The sequence below is a fragment of the Pristiophorus japonicus genome, chromosome 1 (assembly GCF_044704955.1).
Source record: "Pristiophorus japonicus isolate sPriJap1 chromosome 1, sPriJap1.hap1, whole genome shotgun sequence".
Classification (NCBI taxonomy): domain Eukaryota; kingdom Metazoa; phylum Chordata; class Chondrichthyes; family Pristiophoridae; genus Pristiophorus; species Pristiophorus japonicus.
In genome coordinates, this window is record NC_091977.1 from 511,776,798 (window position 1) to 511,795,237 (window position 18,440).

General features: G+C 44.5%; 1 protein-coding gene across 3 annotated transcripts in view; it reads right to left on the minus strand.

Moving 5' to 3' along the window:
* Positions 1-18,440, minus strand: part of dennd3a (DENN/MADD domain containing 3a) — a 201,493-nt gene that overhangs the window by 102,944 nt on the left and 80,109 nt on the right. For all 3 annotated transcript variants that reach the window (XM_070895716.1, XM_070895700.1, XM_070895709.1), the window contains exons 10-11: positions 8,104-8,259; positions 4,295-4,391 (exon numbers count right to left, since the gene is read on the minus strand). In XM_070895716.1, coding sequence (XP_070751817.1) covers positions 4,295-4,391; positions 8,104-8,259 — 253 coding nt within the window. The remainder of the gene's footprint in view (positions 1-4,294; positions 4,392-8,103; positions 8,260-18,440) is intronic.

The window sequence follows — 18,440 nt, forward strand, 5'->3', positions numbered from 1 at the left end:
CTCATTACTTCTCATTACAAATATGCAGTAAAAATATTTCCCAGTCAAACTGTGAGTCCATTCTTTAAAAACAGGTTTATGATTTCACTGCACACACACAAAGAAGAACATTTCCCTGGATAGCATTTTATTCTCAAAAAGAATGACAAAACATGATAAGGTTACTCTTTATCCTAGGGTTAGGTTTTCGTTTTCTCAATATAAACATTTCCTCTGGGATTTTCTACCATGGTTTTGCATAAAGCATGTTCTTGACCTCATACCCCTTCATTCAAAAACTGGGATCATATCCCCATTACACTCTTGTTTCTTTCAAACAGTATTGAAAAAATGTCAAAATATATATAATTCTTGTAGAATGAAGAACATTTTTAATTCTACATCATTTTAAATAACTGTACTGGAAATCTCATCATGTTTTGTTAGGAGCTTTATTCTACAAAAGAATAGCAAGAAGGTATGAGGACAGAGTTGGTGAAAGTGGACTGGGAAAATAGATTAAAATGCAGGACAGGTGATGAACAGTCGTGTACATTTAAGGAGATATTTCACAACTCTCAAGAAAAATATATTCCAGTGAGGAGAAATGGGTGTAAACCAAAAAGACAGCCATCCGTGACTAACTAAAGAAATAAAAGAATAAAGGACGGCATCCAATTTAAAAACAAGGACATACAAAGTGACCAAAACTACTGGGAGGACAGAAGATTGAGAAGCTTTTAAAAGCCAGCAAGGAATGACTAAATTGGGGTCCTGAGGTTGAATGATCAACCATGATCTTATTGAATGGCAGTGCAGGCTCGAAGGGCCGAATGGCCTGCTCCTGCACCTAATTTCTATGTTTCTAAAAAAATGATTAAGAAAGGGAAGACTATGAAAGTAAACTAGCACAAAATATAAAAACAGATAGCAATAGTTTCTATAGGTATATAAAAAGGAAAAAAGTGGCTAAAGTAAATGTTGGTCCCTTAGAGGACGAGACTGGGGAATTAGTAATGGGGAACATGGAGGTGGCAGAGACGTTGAACAAATATTTTGTATCAGTCTTTATGGTAGAGGACACACAACAGTGGATAGTCAAGGGGTTATTGCGGGGGGGGGCGGGGGGAGGCGGCGGGGAGGAACTTAACACAATCACAATCACTAAGGAGGTGGTTCTCAGTATGATAATGGGACCAAAGGCAGATAAATCCCCTGGGCCTGATGGCTTGCATCCTAGGGTCTTAAGAGAAGTAGCAGCAGGGATAGGGGATGCATTGGTTGTAATGTACCAAAATTCTCTGGATTCTGGGGAGGTCCCAGCAGATTGGAAAACTGCAAATGTAACGCCCCCATTTAGAAAAGGAGGCAGACAACAAGCAGGAAACTATCGACCAGTTAGCCTAACATCTGTGGTTGGGAAGATGTTGGAGTCCATTATTAAAGAAGCAGTAGCAGGACATTTGGAAAAGCAAAATTCGGTCAGGCAGAGTCAGCATGGATTTATGAAGGGGAAGTCATGTTTGACAAATTTGCTAGAATTCTTTGAGGATGTAATGAACAGGGTGGATAAAGGGGAACCAGTGGATGTGGTGTATTTGGACTTCCAGAAGGCATTTGACAAGGTGCCACATGAAAGGTTACTGCACAAGATAAAAGTTCACGCGGTTGAGGCTAACATATTAGTATGGATAGAGGATTGGCTAACCAACAGAAAACAGAGAGTCGGGATAAATGGTTCATTCTCGGGTTGGCAATCAGTAACTAGTGGAGTGCCGCAGGAATCAGTGCTGGAACCCCAACTATTTACAATCTATATCGACTTGGAAGAAAGGACCGAGTGTAATGAAGCCAAGTTTGCTGACGATACAAAGATGGGTGGAAAAGCAATGTGTGAGGAGGACACAAAAAATCTGCAAAAGGACAGACAGGCGAAGTGAGTGAGCAAAAATTTGGCAGATGAAGTATAATGTTGGAAAGTGTGAGGTCATGCACTTTGGCAGCAAAAAAATCAAAGAGCAAGTTATTATTTAAATGGAGAAAAATTGCAAAGTGCTGCACTACAGCGGGATCTGGTTAGTATGCAGGTACAGCACGTGATCAGGAAGGCCAGTGGAATCTTGGCTTTTATTGCAAAGGGGATGGAGTATAAAAGCAGGGACGTCTTGCTATAGTTATACAGGGTATTGGCGAGGCCACACCTCGAATACTGCGTGCAGTTTTGGATTCCATATTTACGAAAGGATACACTTGCTTTGGAGGCAGTTCAAAGAAGGTTCACTAGGTTGATTCCGGAGATGAGGGGGTTGACTTATGAGGAAAGGTTGAGGAGGTTGGGCCTCTACTCATTGGAATTCAGAAGAATGAGAGGTGATCTTATCGAAACATATGAGATTATGAGAGGGCTTGACAAGGTGGATGCAGAGAGGATGTTTCCACTGATAGAGGAGACTAGAACTCGGGGACATAATAAGGGGCCGCCCATTTAAAACTGAGTAGGAGGAGGAATTTCTTCTCTGAGGATTGTAAATCTGCGGAATTCGCTGCCTCAGAGAGCTGTGGAAGCCGGGACATTGAAATAATTTGAGAGAGAAAGAGAGAGAGAGAGAGAGAGAGAGCGAGAGAGAGAGAGAGAGAGACAGTTTCTTAACCGATAAAGGATTAAGGGATTATGGGGAGCGGGCAGGGAAGTGGACCAGAGTCCAAGATCGGATCAGCCATGATCGTGTTAAATGGCAGGGCAGACTCGAGGGGCCATATGGCCTACTCCTGTTCCTATTTCTTATGTTCTTTTGTTCTTTTAAGAATGCAAATATACCCTAAATGGTATAATGGCCCAGAAATACCGGCCTCCCCGGGTCCGTACAGAGCGTATACGGACCCGGGAAGGCATCGCAATAGCCGGTTTTCAGTGCACAATCCGCATGCGCTGAAAACGGGCTTTTCCGATCTGTCAAGCTCCAGCTTGACAGATCCTCTGCATCTCAGGAGCGAGGACATTTGCAAGGGCATGATTGCGGTATTTACCCTTATCTTGCACATTAAATGTCCTCAAAACTCTTGCACCTGATAAAAGCAAGCACATAGCCTACTTTTACAGGCGTGAGTCTTAAAACACAAAAAATGAAATTAAAAATACACAGTGTATAAAAACCCTGCCCACTACGTTAAATTTATTTTAAACTATAATTTAAGAAATGTTTTTAAAACTCGGAATTTTTTTTTCTGTAAGATATTTATTAACTCTAATTTCATTTAATTTTAATTATGTGAGGTGTGTTTTTAATTTTTAATTTTGTATTATTGGGTTTGTTTGTTTTTTTCTCTTAATAGCAATGAGAACTTGTAGATATGGAGTTCCCATTGCTATTAATTAATACTGTACCTGATTGGCTGAGCAGTCACACGTGACTGTATCTTCTGCGTGGGAACCTTGAGGACGGGAGTGTGTTTCACAGCGCGGGAAGAGAAGGCCTCCTCACTGGAATCCCACGTTCCTCCCGGTCCACCAGGTAGATTCGTAGAAATGTTTAGGTTGGAGGTAATTGCCCGCGGGAAGCCTCCGACCAGAATTTCAGCCCCAATATTGAAAGAAGTAGAGGAATAGAAAGATCCAAGAGTGTGGATACATGGATTTTGAAAATAAATATAGGACTGAAGGTGAGAAAAGCAATAATAATAAGAGCAAGTGGGTTTTTAATATTGGGGCAGCAAGTACAATGTGGTGATGAGTGGTGACAAATCTGTAAAAGACCTTGGTTAGGGAAACTGCGTGCAGTTTTCAGCACATATTATAGAAAGCATCTTGTTGCCACTGAAAATGTGTGATGTCAATTCATTAGATTGGTACTGGAGTCAATGGAATGAGCATGAAAGATTAAATGAGGAACCGGGGAAATAAGAGAATCGAACAGAAGTGTTCGAAATTATGAAAGTGTTTCAGCAAGTAAATAGGGAAAGATTTTTCCACTCATCAGTGAAATGAATGAGCCTAAACTTCAAATTAGTAATTGAAAAATAAAGGGGGAGATCAAAAGGTCTTTTTTTCTGTAAGTAGGACTTTTAGAATATGAAATGTATTATCACAAGTGGGTATTACAGAAAGTCACTTGACAATTAAGAAGAAATTAGATAAACACTTCAATATATATTAGAAGGGACAGGAAAACAGCAATGAAATCAAATTAGAGCAGATAATTTAATTGCGTGAGATAGCACAATAAGGATGAACCAAATGATTTCAGTCTGTACTGAAATTTTTACGTCCATGGTACCAGTACAACTTTACATGTGTAAACTTGATATAAGTCATTACCTTTTTATAAAAAGGGCGATCAGAAATTGTTCTGGTCTTCAAAAATTCTTCACTGTTGAAGACACGATATTCATAATTGAGATGGTTTGAAACTTCCCTGCAATAATAATGAGGAAATGTATTAGCATGGATAGAGAATTGGCTAACTAACAGAAAGCAGAGAGTCAGGATAAATGGGTCCTTTTCGGGTTGGCAATCGGTGGCTAGTGGTGTGCCACAGGGATCGCTGCTGGGACCACAACTGTTTACAATATACATAGATGACCTGGAAGAGGGGACAGAGTGTAGTGTAACAAAATTTGCAGATGACACAAAGATTAGTGGGAAAGCGGGTTGTGTAAAGGACACAGAGAGGCTGCAAAGAGATTTAGATAGGTTAAGCGAATGGGCTAAGGTTTGGCAGATGGAATACAATGTCAGAAAATGTGAGGTCATCCACCTTGGGAAAAAACAACAGTAAAAGGGAATATTATTTGAATGGGGAGAAATTACAACATGCTGCAGTGCAGAGGGACCTGGGGGTCCTTGTGCATGAATCCCAAAAAGTTAGTTTGCAGGTGCAGCAGGTAATCAGGAAGGCGAATGGAATGTTGGCCTTCATTGCGAGAGGGATGGAGTACAAAAGTAGGGAGGTCCTGCTGCAACTGTACAGGGTATTGGTGAGGCCGCACCTGGAGTACTGCATGCAGTTTTGGTCACCTTACTTAAGGAAGGATATACTAGCTTTGGAGGGGGTACAGAGACGATTCACTTGGCTGATTCCGGAGATATGGGGGGTTACCTTATGATGATAGATTGAGTAGACTGGGTCTTTACTCGTTGGAGTTCAGAAGGATGAGGGGTGATCTTATAGAAACATTTAAAATAATGAAAGGCATAGACAAGATAGAGGCAGAGAGGTTGTTTCCACTGGTCGGGGAGACTAGAACTAGGGGGCACAGCCTCAAAATACGGGGGAGCCAATTTAAAAGCGAGTTGAAAAGGAATTTCTTCTCCCAGAGGGTTGTGAAACTGTGGAATTCTCTGCCCAAGGAAGCAGTTGAGGCTAGCTCATTGAATGTATTCAAATCACAGATAGATAGATTTTTAACCAATAAGGGAATTAAAGGTTATGGGGAGCGGGCGGGTAAGTGGAGCTGAGTCCACGGCCAGATCAGCCATGATCTTGTTGAATGGCGGAGCAAGCTCGAGGGGCTAGATGGCCTACTCCTTTTCCATGTTCTTATGTTTTTGTGAATTCTGTAGTGAAGTCTTTTGCAATTTAAAATTTTAATGAATCTGCATCATTTTGGTACCCAGATGTAGAAAAGTTAAAATGATGGGAGCACGGACTGAAGACAAAATATTTCAGTGCATGGTCAATACAAGTTTTATTTCTTTTAAAACAAGAACTCTGCTTTCATGTAACTGGCTAAGATAAAGATGTACCGCATTCCAGAGTAAAATTGCAGTTTCAGAAATTTATCAGAGTGATGTTTTGTGCAATACTATGCTGCTATTTTGTATTATTCCATGCTGGTTTACCAGAGAAAGTTATTTCCAATTCATTTGTAGTAGAGATGATAAAATGATTGAAATAAAACAGTTCAGAGGCAAACAAGTCCATTTAAGCGATTATGACATCATTGATATGCTTGTTCCCATGCATGGCACCTTTCCCTGTGCTGATGGTCATATTTTTTCTTCCACAAAAAAGGACAATAATTTATATTTCCCAAGGAGAAGGAATGTGGCTGGCTGCAAACATGTATGTAGAGCCTGTTTCCACCAAATCAAGATCCCACCAAAGAATTATCTAATATCTTCATTCTAGCATTCCCTATGTATTGCAGATATCTGAATCTGCAGTAACAAGGAATAATGCAGAATATCTAACCTGAACAGAGCTTCCAATTTGTAGTTTTATCTGATAATATTCACTGAAAATATTGTAGTTACTCTGTAGTAGCATATTTAAAGTGAGTTATTAAAAGAGGGGCAAACTAAGTGGAGAGATTTGGTTGAGTGGCACCTCACTGTGAAAAAGGTTTCACATACAGATAATAATGTGGGTTACATCAACCAACTATTTTGCCATAATAATCATGACAAACATTTAGAGATCATTAACACAAATTCTTAACCAATTTCTACCAATAAAATCCCATGTTTTTCACATGGTGAATTTATTAAAAAAATAAGTTTCTCCTGAATTTGAGGGAAAAACTGAAATTTCTCAATTGTCTACTAAAAGGTCAGGTCCAGGGACACCGGTGCATGTCATCTGTGATGACAGCGTGCACAATGTGTGTTGTACACATCACAGATGCAATGCACTCATATCTCTCGACCCACTTTTTGAAAGGAAACGAAATTAAGGCTGTGTAATTATGATTTTTTTTTTTAAGGGGACCTGGACCACCTCAAAGTGCTGCTGTGAGAACTACTGCCTTTATACTGCAGCAAACCTCAGTCCTATATTCATACAACATCTTTATAGGCAGTAAAACGTCCCAAAGTTCCTCATAGGAGCATTATCAAACAGAATTTGACACCGAGCCACGACAGGAAATATTCAGACAGATGACCAAAAGCTTAGTCACAGAGGTAGGTTTTAAGGACAATCTTAAAAGGAGGAAAGAAAGGTAGAGAGCGGAAAGATTTAGGGAGGGAATTCCAGAGCTTAGGCCCTAGGCAGCTGAAAGTATAGATGCCAATGGTAGAATGGTTAACATAGGGGATGCGCAAGATTGGAGGAGCACAGAGGTCTCGGTTGTAGTATTCCTACTTGGTATGGAGCAAGGACAACAGTATGCTGACACAGTTACCATGCTGATAGCCCCTCAACAACTGACATCAATCAAAGTGGTGGGGTATTCGATCTCTGCTATAATTAAAGGGTTAAGAATGAGTCTCAGGACTAAAAAGAGCTAAATAGGCTTTTGTAGTGGTCAGCTTTCGAAGTTGCTTAACAGGTTGAAAATGCTAAAAATAACATGTCAGAATGATTAACTGTTGCAAGCTGTGTAACTTGAGGACAATTACAAATAGCCAAACTGTTAAACCACAGGATGCCCAGAGAGGCAGTTAAATAGAGCAAGGGATCAGAAGTAACACATTGGAGAAACTCCATCTGGTATGAGACATAGGCGAATGATTGACTAATTCCCTTTGGCATCACACAATCAGCAATTGTGCACGCGGGCGTTAGGCCAATTAAACGGCATAGGGGGACCGTGCACGAGGCTGACATACATCATTACGTGTATAAAAGACTGCTTGGAACTTTGTCTGTAGCCAGGCTTCTCCGATGATACAAAGAGCAGGTGGTCTCCTCACCAGTGCAAATAAAAACGACTTGAATCTTCGAACCCAGATCTGGTGTTGAGTGTTTATTTTAAATACTCCACTACAAAAGGCTAACTCGCACAACAAGGTAATGCTTAGTCAAAGCAAGAATCACAACAGTTCCTCCGTGCATAATCGACAACTATTTTCATTAATCCACCATCAAAGTGCCACACCACCACACCACCCAACCGACCAGAAGCGTGCTGCTCCAAAATCCCACTGGATCTGCAAGGTGGGTACCCCTGTAACGCCATTGATTATACAGATAGTCCTTCACTATTCAAATGATTTGGAACTGGTCAAGGCAAGGGCAAACGAGTGGATGGAAGTCCCCACCCCACTGCACAGCACCAGGATCATAACTTCTAGGCTACGTGCTTCAATTTTATTTTTCATTTGAAAACATTATTGTAAAGTTAAGCGAGAGTCCAATGGGAAGCCCCATAAAAGAAATGTGTCCATGAAGTTGCCGTTCATACCTGAAGATATTAACTATCAGCTCCAAGGATATTTCCTGAATCTGCAAGTTCAGATTCCGCTGCCAGTCCCTTCTGCGTATTCGCAAATCTGAAATATCTGTGCAGGAGCCTAAGTGAGATAGTTCCAGATCATAATGCAACTGCAAGCTTTCAACCCTAGAAAAAATAACGTTTTTTTATATAAATTAATTTTCTGATAATACAATCAAAGTCTTCTTTAAAAGGAAGCATACTTTAGATACTACAGGTATAAATCCAGGTTCACAAATGGGGAACTACACAAAGGATGGAGATTATTTAAGACATATTACGTTCGTGATGTCATGCATACGACCTTTTTCTTCCACCCCAAATAAATGAAGGCTATGTAACAGTCATAAGAACATAAGAACACAATAAATAGGAGCAGGAGTAGATCATTTGGCTCCTGGAGCCTGCCCCGCCATTTAATAAGATTATGGCTGATCTGATCTTGGGCTCAGCTCCACTTCCCTGCCCACTCCCCATAACTCTTCACTCCCTTAATGTTGAAAAATCTGTCTTTCTCCATTTTAAATTGATTCAATGACTCAGCCTCAACAGCTCTCTGGGGCAGAGAATTCAACAAATTTACAATCCTAAGAAATTCCCCCTCATCTCAGTTCTAAATGAGCGACCCCTTATTCTTAAACTATGCCCCCTATTTCTAGATTCCCCCACAAGTGGCAACATCATCTCCATCTACCTTGTCTAGCCCCCTCGGTATCTTATTTGTTTCAATAAGATCACCTCTCATTCTTCTAAACTCTAATTAGTATGGGCCCAACCTGCTCAACCTTTCTTCATAAGATAAGTCCTTCATCTCGGGAATCAACCTAGTGAATCTTCTTTGAACTGCCTCCAATGCAAATCTATCCCTCCTTAAATAAGGAGGCCAAAACTCCAGGCAGTACTCGAGGTGTGGTCTTACCAATATCCTGTACAGTTGTAGCAGGACTTCTCTGCTCTTATAGTCTATCCCCCTTGCAATAAAGGCCAATATTCCATTTGCCTTCCTGATTACAAGCCTTCATTAATTCCTGATTAGCTACACTGTTGGGCAGAGTATCAATGTTTGGGGGGCCTGCAGACAACACCCACCAGTGACTTCTTCCACTTATTATTTTTTATCTCCACCCAAACTGATTTTACATCTTGATCTTCTGGAGACAGAACAAAGTTAAACAGTAAATAATGTACGTTATAATAGCATCGCAATTTTAAACAATTCTCTATAGATAGGCTTATGTCCAATGTTATCCTCATCATGTACATTCTGGTACACATAGTTTTGCGTTGGTATAAACTGTTCAAACTGTCACAGGACGGGAGAGTGGAGAGCACCAGTTCAAACTGTCACAGGACGGGAGAGTGGAGAGCACCAGTTCCCACTGTCACAAGACGGGAGAGTGGAGAGCATCAGTTCCAACTGTCACAGGACGGGAGAGTGGAGAGCACCAGCTCCAACTGTCACAGGAGAGAGAGTGGAGAGCACCAGTTCCAACTGTCACAGGACGGGAGAGTGGAGAGCACCAGTTCAAACTGTCACAGGAGAGAGAGTGGAAAGCACCAGTTCAAACTGTCACAGGACGGAGAGTGGAGAGCATCAGTTCAAACTGTCACAGGACAGAGAGTGGAGAGCACCAGTTCCAACTGTCACAGGACGGGAGAGTGGAGAGCACCAGTTCCAACTGTCACAGGAGAGAGAGTGGAGAGCACCAGTTCAAACTGTCACAGGACGGGAGAGTGGAGAGCACCAGTTCCAACTGTCACAGGACAGGAGAGTGGAGAGCACCAGTTCCAACTGTCACAGGACAGGAGAGTGGAGAGCACCAGTTCAAACTGTCACAGAACAGGAGAGTGGAGAGCACCAGTTCAAACTGTCACAGGACGGGAGAGTGGAGAGCACCAGTTCCAACTGTCACAGGACAGGAGAGTGGAGAGCACCAGTTCAAACTGTCACAGGAGAGAGAGTGGAAAGCACCAGTTCAAACTGTCACAGGACGGAGAGTGGAGAGCATCAGTTCAAACTGTCACAGGACAGAGAGTGGAGAGCACCAGTTCCAACTGTCACAGGACAGGAGAGTGGAGAGCACCAGTTCAAACTGTCACAGGAGAGAGAGTGGAAAGCACCAGTTCAAACTGTCACAGGACGGAGAGTGGAGAGCATCAGTTCAAACTGTCACAGGACAGAGAGTGGAGAGCACCAGTTCCAACTGTCACAGGACGGGAGAGTGGAGAGCACCAGTTCCAACTGTCACAGGAGAGAGAGTGGAGAGCACCAGTTCAAACTGTCACAGGACGGGAGAGTGGAGAGCACCAGTTCCAACTGTCACAGGACAGGAGAGTGGAGAGCACCAGTTCCAACTGTCACAGGACAGGAGAGTGGAGAGCACCAGTTCAAACTGTCACAGAACAGGAGAGTGGAGAGCACCAGTTCAAACTGTCACAGCACGGGAGAGTGGAGAGCACCAGTTCAAACTGTCACAGGACGGAGAGTGGAGAGCATCAGTTCAAACTGTCACAGGAGAGAGAGTGGAGAGCATCAGTTCAAACTGTCACAGGACGGGAGAATGGAGAGCACCAGTTCCAACTGTCACAGGAGAGAGAGTGGAGAGCACCAGTTCCAACTGTCACAGGACGGGAGAGTGGAGAGCACCAGTTCCAGCTGTCACAGGACGGGTGAATGGAGAGCACCAGTTCCAACTGTCACAGGACGGGAGAATGGAGAGCACCAGTTCCAACTGTCACAGGACGGGAGAGTGGAGAGCACCAGTTCCAACTGTCACAGGAGAGAGAGTGGAGAGCACCAGTTCAAACTGTCACAGGACGGGAGAGTGGAGAGCACCAGTTCAAACTGTCACAGGAGCATCCAGTCGTGCCCCGGTAACTGCCCCCAAAGGAAGAGGAGTGTGGGAAATTGCACTCCGCTTCCATTGAGGGGTTGTAAGGCCAATTCTGCGGCGGGAGCAGGACTTCCACGCTGGGGCTAAAATTCCCTGCCCCAGAAGGTTACCGCCTCCAAGATGGGAGGCTGTGCGGGGAGGCAGAGGGAAGATGAGGGGAGACTGGGTTGGGGGATGGAGGGGAGAGTGGTGGAGGTGGGGGGGCGGAGAACAGAAGGGGCCACATTGCAGCGAAGGTCTGGGGGGGGGGGTGGGGCGAAGTGTGTTGGAGGGGCGGGCCTGGGGCTCTGTGCCTCGGTGCGGGGAGTGTTCGGAGTGGGGTGGACGGGTTGACTGTGCAGATGGCGGTTGGTGGCTGTGGTGTGGTTGGCGTCGCGGGGGCGTGGCTCCGGGCTCGACATCCGGGGGTGTTCGGCATTTGGGAAGGATTCTGACGGGACGGGGCGGGTTGGGTGTGGGGGGAGTGTTTCCGGTGTTGGGTGCATCCAGAGCCAGGTGGGTGCAGGGTCTTGGGATGGGGTGGTGGGTTGTTTGGGACTGGGATTGGGAGAGACTTCTTCACTCGGGGAGTTGTTGGCCTGTGGGGTTCCCTGCCGCGGAGAGTTGTTGATGCCAGTTCATTGGATGTGTTCAGGAGGGAGTTGGATGTGGTCCTTGTGGCTGGGGGGCGGGGGGGGGGGGGGGGGTACTGGGGTGGGTGATCAGCCATGATCTTGTTGAATAGCGGTGCAGGCTCGAAGGGCCGAATGTCCTACTCCTGCACCTATTTTCTATGTTTCTATAACTGAACATATTTTAACGTAAGAGTTAGTAGCTGCCATGATTTATGGATATACTTTACTCTGTTTATGCAATACCACAAATTCAGATTAGCATAACAGAATCCGTAATCTAATTCTAATGTACACAAAGGTTGATTAAAAGCAGCTAACTATTCTAAATTAAACTCACGTCAGAATAATTTAGGCTAAGATCTGATGATGGCTTAATTACCCTGGCATGAGATATAGCTGATTAGATTTTAGCAGTCACAGAATCTTTGGGCTAAAATGACCACAAATAAAGCACAGATTTCCATGCAATAAAATCACAAGAACGCAAAAGATTCAAATGAAGTGCATGCAAGTTTTTAAAAATATAGGTTATGACCTTAGGAAAGATTTTGGGGAAATTTCATGAAAAGGAGTATAATTTCCAAGTGAGCCTTATCGAAAGGAACAGAAGAGGGGCTTGCTCGGTCTGGATAAAAGCCTTCACTATTTCAATGGAGAGACCAGGCCAAAAGAGTGATGATTCAATGACTGAATAACCAAGGTCCATGACTCCAAAAGTTAGTATGGTCATCAAGGTCAAGACATTTTTTTATGCATCTTTACTTCTGTAACACTCTTGGAAAATAGCAGTGGTGTCAGTATCATATACCATAGAATTTTTGAGGGAGTCATCTGTAATACCATCGACATTCTTGACTGAATAGCTTAGATATACCAGTTACCATCAATGCACAGAGTTTTACAATAAAGCCCGCCGCCAGTGAACAAGCAGCAGAAACCCACGTGTAGAAAGAGTGAGTGCAATACCACTTCCTGTCAGCATACGATAAAAATTATTGACCTCAGAGGGACTCATCATGAATTCCTGACAACTGAGAGAAGATGGAGGCACTAACTCATCTGTCCCCATTCAATCCATGTGACTTTGTCATGATCATTAGCAATTCTAGAAATATGTGTGGGTGGAAAGCTCCTTAACCAAACCAATATCCATAGAACAGGGGAGGAACTTGTTATAACCTAGGAGGGAGTAGCCCAAGACTTTGCCACCTCTTCAAACTTCCACAACAATTATTTTCGATTGATGATGTACACAAGAACCATTTAATGTACTTACCTTTGCAGCGACACCAATGCCAGATAGAGCCACAAACCTTTTAATTTTCTTAATGTCATGGGCAAAGATTTAGTATTCAACTGATGTACAGATGCACTCTGTTGGAGCACTTACAAAAGGGCAGAGACAAAATCAGGTCCAATAATAACTGAACGGGAAGTAGAAGCGGACGCTCAATCCTAGTTGCCGACCATCAGTGTTACCTCAGAAAAACATAGTTGTCAGAAGAGATCAATCCACAAATAAATTTGTTGATCTTTGCAAGGTGTCAGACATCACAAGAACTGGTACAATAATAATGTGGAGTGCTGCACTGTCGGAGATGCCATCATTCGGATGAGACATTAAAACGAGGCCCTGCCTGCTCCCTCAGGTAGACGTAAAAGATCCCAAGGCATTATTCTAAAAAAAGCAGGGGCCGTTCTCCCCAGTGTCCTGGTCAACATTTATCCCTCAACCAATATCACAAACAGATTATCTGGTCATGACCACATTGCTGTTTGTGGGACCTTGTTGTGCTCAAATTGGCTGCCACGTTTTCTACATTACAACAGTAACAACACTTCAAAAGTACTAGGGGCAAAAAATTCGGAAAATAGTGCTATTGCCATTTTTTGGGCGATAATCGCGGCTTAATTTTTTTTTTGAGGCGCTGGAATACCGCTATCGCCAGACGGCGCAAAATTCGCCAAACGGTGACCAGCGACAGCGGTAAATCCGGCCTTGCACGACTGCATTTGTGCGCTGGAGCCGAATTCACCGATCTGAAAAAAAAAAGGACCATCTGCACATGCGCAAATTTTTTGGGGGACTTTTTTTTTCTGATTTCCCCCCCCCCGCCGCCCACGATTCTAGTCAACTGTCAAGGTGCATGCGCAGTACATCCAGGTCTCAATCTGCCATTTTTCACAGACACGAGAAGATGCAGGGTGATTATAGCAGGCAGAGGGCCAAGAAATTTAGTTCCGATGCCAATGAAGCACTGATCACAGCAACTGAAAGTAAATGGGGGGATTTTAATAGGAGGGGTCGAAGTAAACCTTCCCCAGCCATTATAAGGCGATTCTGGACCTGTGTTACTGAGGATGTTTCCTCAGTTGATGACATTCGCAGAGACCACAAGCAATGCAGAAAAATGTGAAATGACCACTGCAGGGTCGAGAGAGTAATACTTTTATTGATGCACTCCTTGATTACTTAAATTGTTGCTGTAGGTAGGCTTAGTATTGCATCTTATTTGCCATGAATGATCGTTGACATTATTAAGACTGCTTTCTGACATCTTAAAAGATGTTTCTGCACGTCGATGTCTTCCTCATGAACCACGTGCAACTACCAGGGCCATTAAATAGACGACTATATTAAATGTACACAGTATGGTATAAGTGCTTTGATGGCTATCTGTGTGTGCCACAAGAGCAGGAGGGCATTCTGGTAACCATTCCTATTTTTGCAGGAGAAGTTGTTCCACAATCGCCACGAGCAACAACGCACAGGCGGCGGTCCGCACCGAACACATCCATGAACAGACCTAGCGGAGAGTATGTCTGGTCTAACTCCTCCAGGCCCTGGGTGGCATTTCCGGCAACATTGCGGCACTGGGGGGGGTTAAGAACAGGGGGGGGGGGCAGAGAAAGGTGGCCTCAATTAAAAGACGTTCGATGCAGGGGTTGTTCTGCTTTTGTTGTTGTCCTGTTTTGGTTATTTTATAAAAGGTTTTAAAGTTTTACAATGTGTTAAAATTAAAAATTTATTTAAGTTTCAAAATGTAATTTTACAAAGTTTCATAAATGTACAAATGTTCCATAAAGTTACAAATGTTTTATAAATTCTTTTGTTCACCTTAACTATTCTTATGCAGTGTCGCATTTGCAGAATAAGAGGGGGAATAGTCAACATGCTGGGATAGAGTGGGCAAGCAACGGTGAAATGTGCCTTTCATTGTTCAAGAAAAGCATTGAATTATGAGCTGCTGACATAAGACTTTTGCGGTGGCGGAAGTTCCACGAGGCCTCCCCTTGAGGTGGTGCTGGCATGCCTCCTCGTCCTTCTCCTCATCCTCCTCCTCTCTTCTGAGATGGTCTTGCAGTCCCCAGTGCCAAATCCTGTCCCTCATGATGGCTAAGTTGTGTAGCATGCAACACACCACAATGAACTCAGCGACCTGCTGAGGGGAGTATTGCAGGCTGCCTCCAGAGTGGTCCAGGCATCGAAAGCGCTGCTTGAGCAGTCCAATTGTCTTTTCGATGATGTTGCATGAGGCTATATGGCTGCCATTATAGCAATGCTCAGCTTCTGTCTGAGGGTCCCAGAGTGGAGTCATGAGTTAGGTGGCAAGGCCTTAACCTTTGTCCCCATGGCAAAAACACGAAGGCAGAATATTATCTGAATGGCGGCAGATTAGAAAAAGGTGAGGTGCAACGAGACCTGGGTGTCATGGTATATCAGTCATTGAAGGTTGGCACGCAGGTGCAGCAGGCGGTGAAGAAGGCAAATGGCATGTTGGCCTTCATAGCTCGGGGATTTGAGTATAGGAACAGGAAGGTCTTACTGCAGTTGCACAGGGCCTTGGTGAGGCCTCACCTGGAATATTGTGTTCAGTTTTGGTCTCCTAATCTGAGGAAGGACATTCTTGCTATTGAGAGAGTGCAGCGAAGGTTCACCAGACTGATTCCCGAGATGGCAGGACTGACATATGAGGAGAGACTGAATCGACTGGGTCTGTATTCACTCGGATTTAGAAGGATGAGAGGGGATCTCAGAGAAACATAAAATTCTGACGGGACTGGACAGGTTAGATGTGGGAAGAATGTTACCGATGTTGGGGAAGTCCAGAACCAGGGGTCACAGTCTAAGTATAAGGGGTAAGCCATTTAGGACGGAGATGAGGAGAAACTTCTTCACTCAGAGTTGTGAACCTGTGGAATTCTCTACCGCAGAAAGTTGTTGATGCCAGTTCGTTAGATATATTCAAGAGGGAGTTAGATATGGCCCTTATGGCTAAAGGGATCAAGGGGTATGGAGAAAAAGCAGGAAAGGGGCACTGAGATGAATGATCAGCCATGATCTTATTGAATGGTGGTGCAGGCTCGAAGGACCGAATGTCCCACTCCTGCACCGATTTTCTATGTTTCTATGTCCCCCAGCATCCAGCTTGGCCTTGTGGCTGGAGCTCAAACAGGTGTGAGACACTGCTCTCATGCAAGATGAAAGCAACATGGATGCTCCCTGGAAACAGAGCATTTACTGTCATGATGCGTTGAGTATGGTCGCAAACTATCTGTGCTTTCGGTAAACCTCTGCATCATCCAAAGGTGCTATCAGAGGAAATTACATACAGTCAATGGCAGCCTGAACCATGGGGAAGCCAGCAATTCATGCAAAACCGAAAGCCCTCTCATTCTGTGCCTCTTTGGTCATTGGGAACATTGAGTTCGGAGCAGCGCGAGTCCAGGGAGTCGGTGGAGGCCTATAAAAAGCCCAACGTCATCGGGAGGCGGGAGTTCGGAGCAGCGCGAGTCCAGGGAGTCAGCGGAGGTCGATAAAAGGCGCAACGTCATTGGGAGGCGGGTGTTCGGAGCAGTGCGAGTCCGGGGAGTAGGCGGAGGCTAGCTGGTGTAGCTGCAGCAGGGGAAGGTGGTAAACAAAGAAGTAGAAAGAAATCGAAAGGGGACGAGACAGTCAACGGGGTAAGTGATTGGTGAGTAGTTTTTCTTCTTCTTTTCCTTTATCAGTAGGTAACTTCTATCATTGTTGTTGCCAAATTAAGTTAATGAAGGGTTTAAGTCTTGGCAGGAGAGCTCGGACACGTGTCATGCGCCTCCTGAGCTATGTGGGAACTCAGGGACACTTCCCGTGACCCTGATGACGAAATGTGCGGAAAGTGTATCCTGCTGCAGCTCCTGACAGACCACATTGCGGCACTGGAGTTGCGGGTGGATTCACTCTGGAGCATCCGCAATGCCCACAGAGACAGACAGACAGATAGGGAATGGGAGACCAACAGGAACAGCAGTGGAAGGAGGTAGTGCAGGGGTCCCCTGCGGTCATCCCTCTCCAAAACTGATACACCATTTTGGGTACTGCTGGGGGGGGGATGACTCATCAGGGAAGGGCAGCAGCAGCCATGTCCATCGCACCGTGGGTACACAGCAGGGCAGGAAAAAGAGTGGGAGAGCTATAGTGGTAGGGGATTCTATTGTCAGGGGACTAGATAGATATTTCTGCAGCCGCAATCGAGACTCCAGGATGGAATGTTGCCTCCCTGGTGCAAGGGTCAAGGATGCCTCGGAGCGGTTGCAGGACATTTTGGAGGGGGAGGGTGAACAGCCAGTTGACGTAGTGCATATAGGTACCACCGATATAAGTAAAAAATGGAATGAAGTCCTACAAGGTGAATTTAGGGAGCTAGGCGTTAAATTAAAAAGTGGGGCCTCAAAAGGCAGTAATCTCAGGATTGCTACCAGTGCCACGTGCTAGTCAGAGTAGGAATCGCAGGATAGCTCACATGAATACGTGGCTTGAGGAGTGGTGCAGAAGGGAAGGATTCAGATTCCTGGGACATCGGAACCGGTTCTGGGGGAGGTGGGACCAGTACAAACCGGACGGTCTGCACCTGGGCAGGACAGGAACCAATGTCCTAGAGGGAGTGTTTGCTAGTGCTGTTGGGGAGGGGTTAAACTAATATGGCAGGGGGATGGGAACCTATGCAGGGAGACAGAGGGAAGTAGAATGGGGGCAGAAGCAAAAGATAGAAAGAAGAAAAGTAAGGAGGGCAGAGAAACCCAAGGCAAAAATCAAAAAGGGCCACATTACAGCAAAATTCTAAAGGGGCAAGGTGTGTTAAAAAGACAAGCCTGAAGGCTCTGTGCCTCAATGCGAGGAGTATTCATAAGAATTAGGAACAGGAGTAAGCCATCTAGCCCCTCGAGCCTGCTCTGCCATTCAACAAGATCATGGCTGATCTGGCCGTGGACTCAGCTCCACTTACCCACCCGCTCCCCATAACCCTTAATTCCCTTATTGGTTGAAAATCTATCTATCTGTGATTTGAATACATTCAATGAGCTAATCTCAACTGCTTCCCTGGGCAGAGAATTCCACAGATTCACAACCCTCTGGGAGAAGAAATTCCTTCTCAACTCGGTTTTAAATTGGCTCCCCCGTATTTTGAGGCTGTGCCCCCTAGTTCTAGTCTCCCTGACCAGTGGAAACAACCTCTCTGCCTCTATCTTGTCTATCCCTTTCATTATTTTAAATGTTTCTATAAGATCACCCCTCATCCTTCTGAACTCCAACGAGTAAAGACCCAGTCTATTCAATCTATCATCACAAGGTAACCCCCCTCATCTCTGGAATCAGCCGAGTGAATCGTCTCTGTACCCCCTCCAAAACTAGTATATCCTTCCTTAAGTAAGGTGACCAAAACTGCACCCAGTACTCCAGGTGCGGCCTCACCAATACCCTGTACATTTGCATCAGGACCTCCCTGTGTTTAGACTCCATCCCTCTCGCAATGAAGGC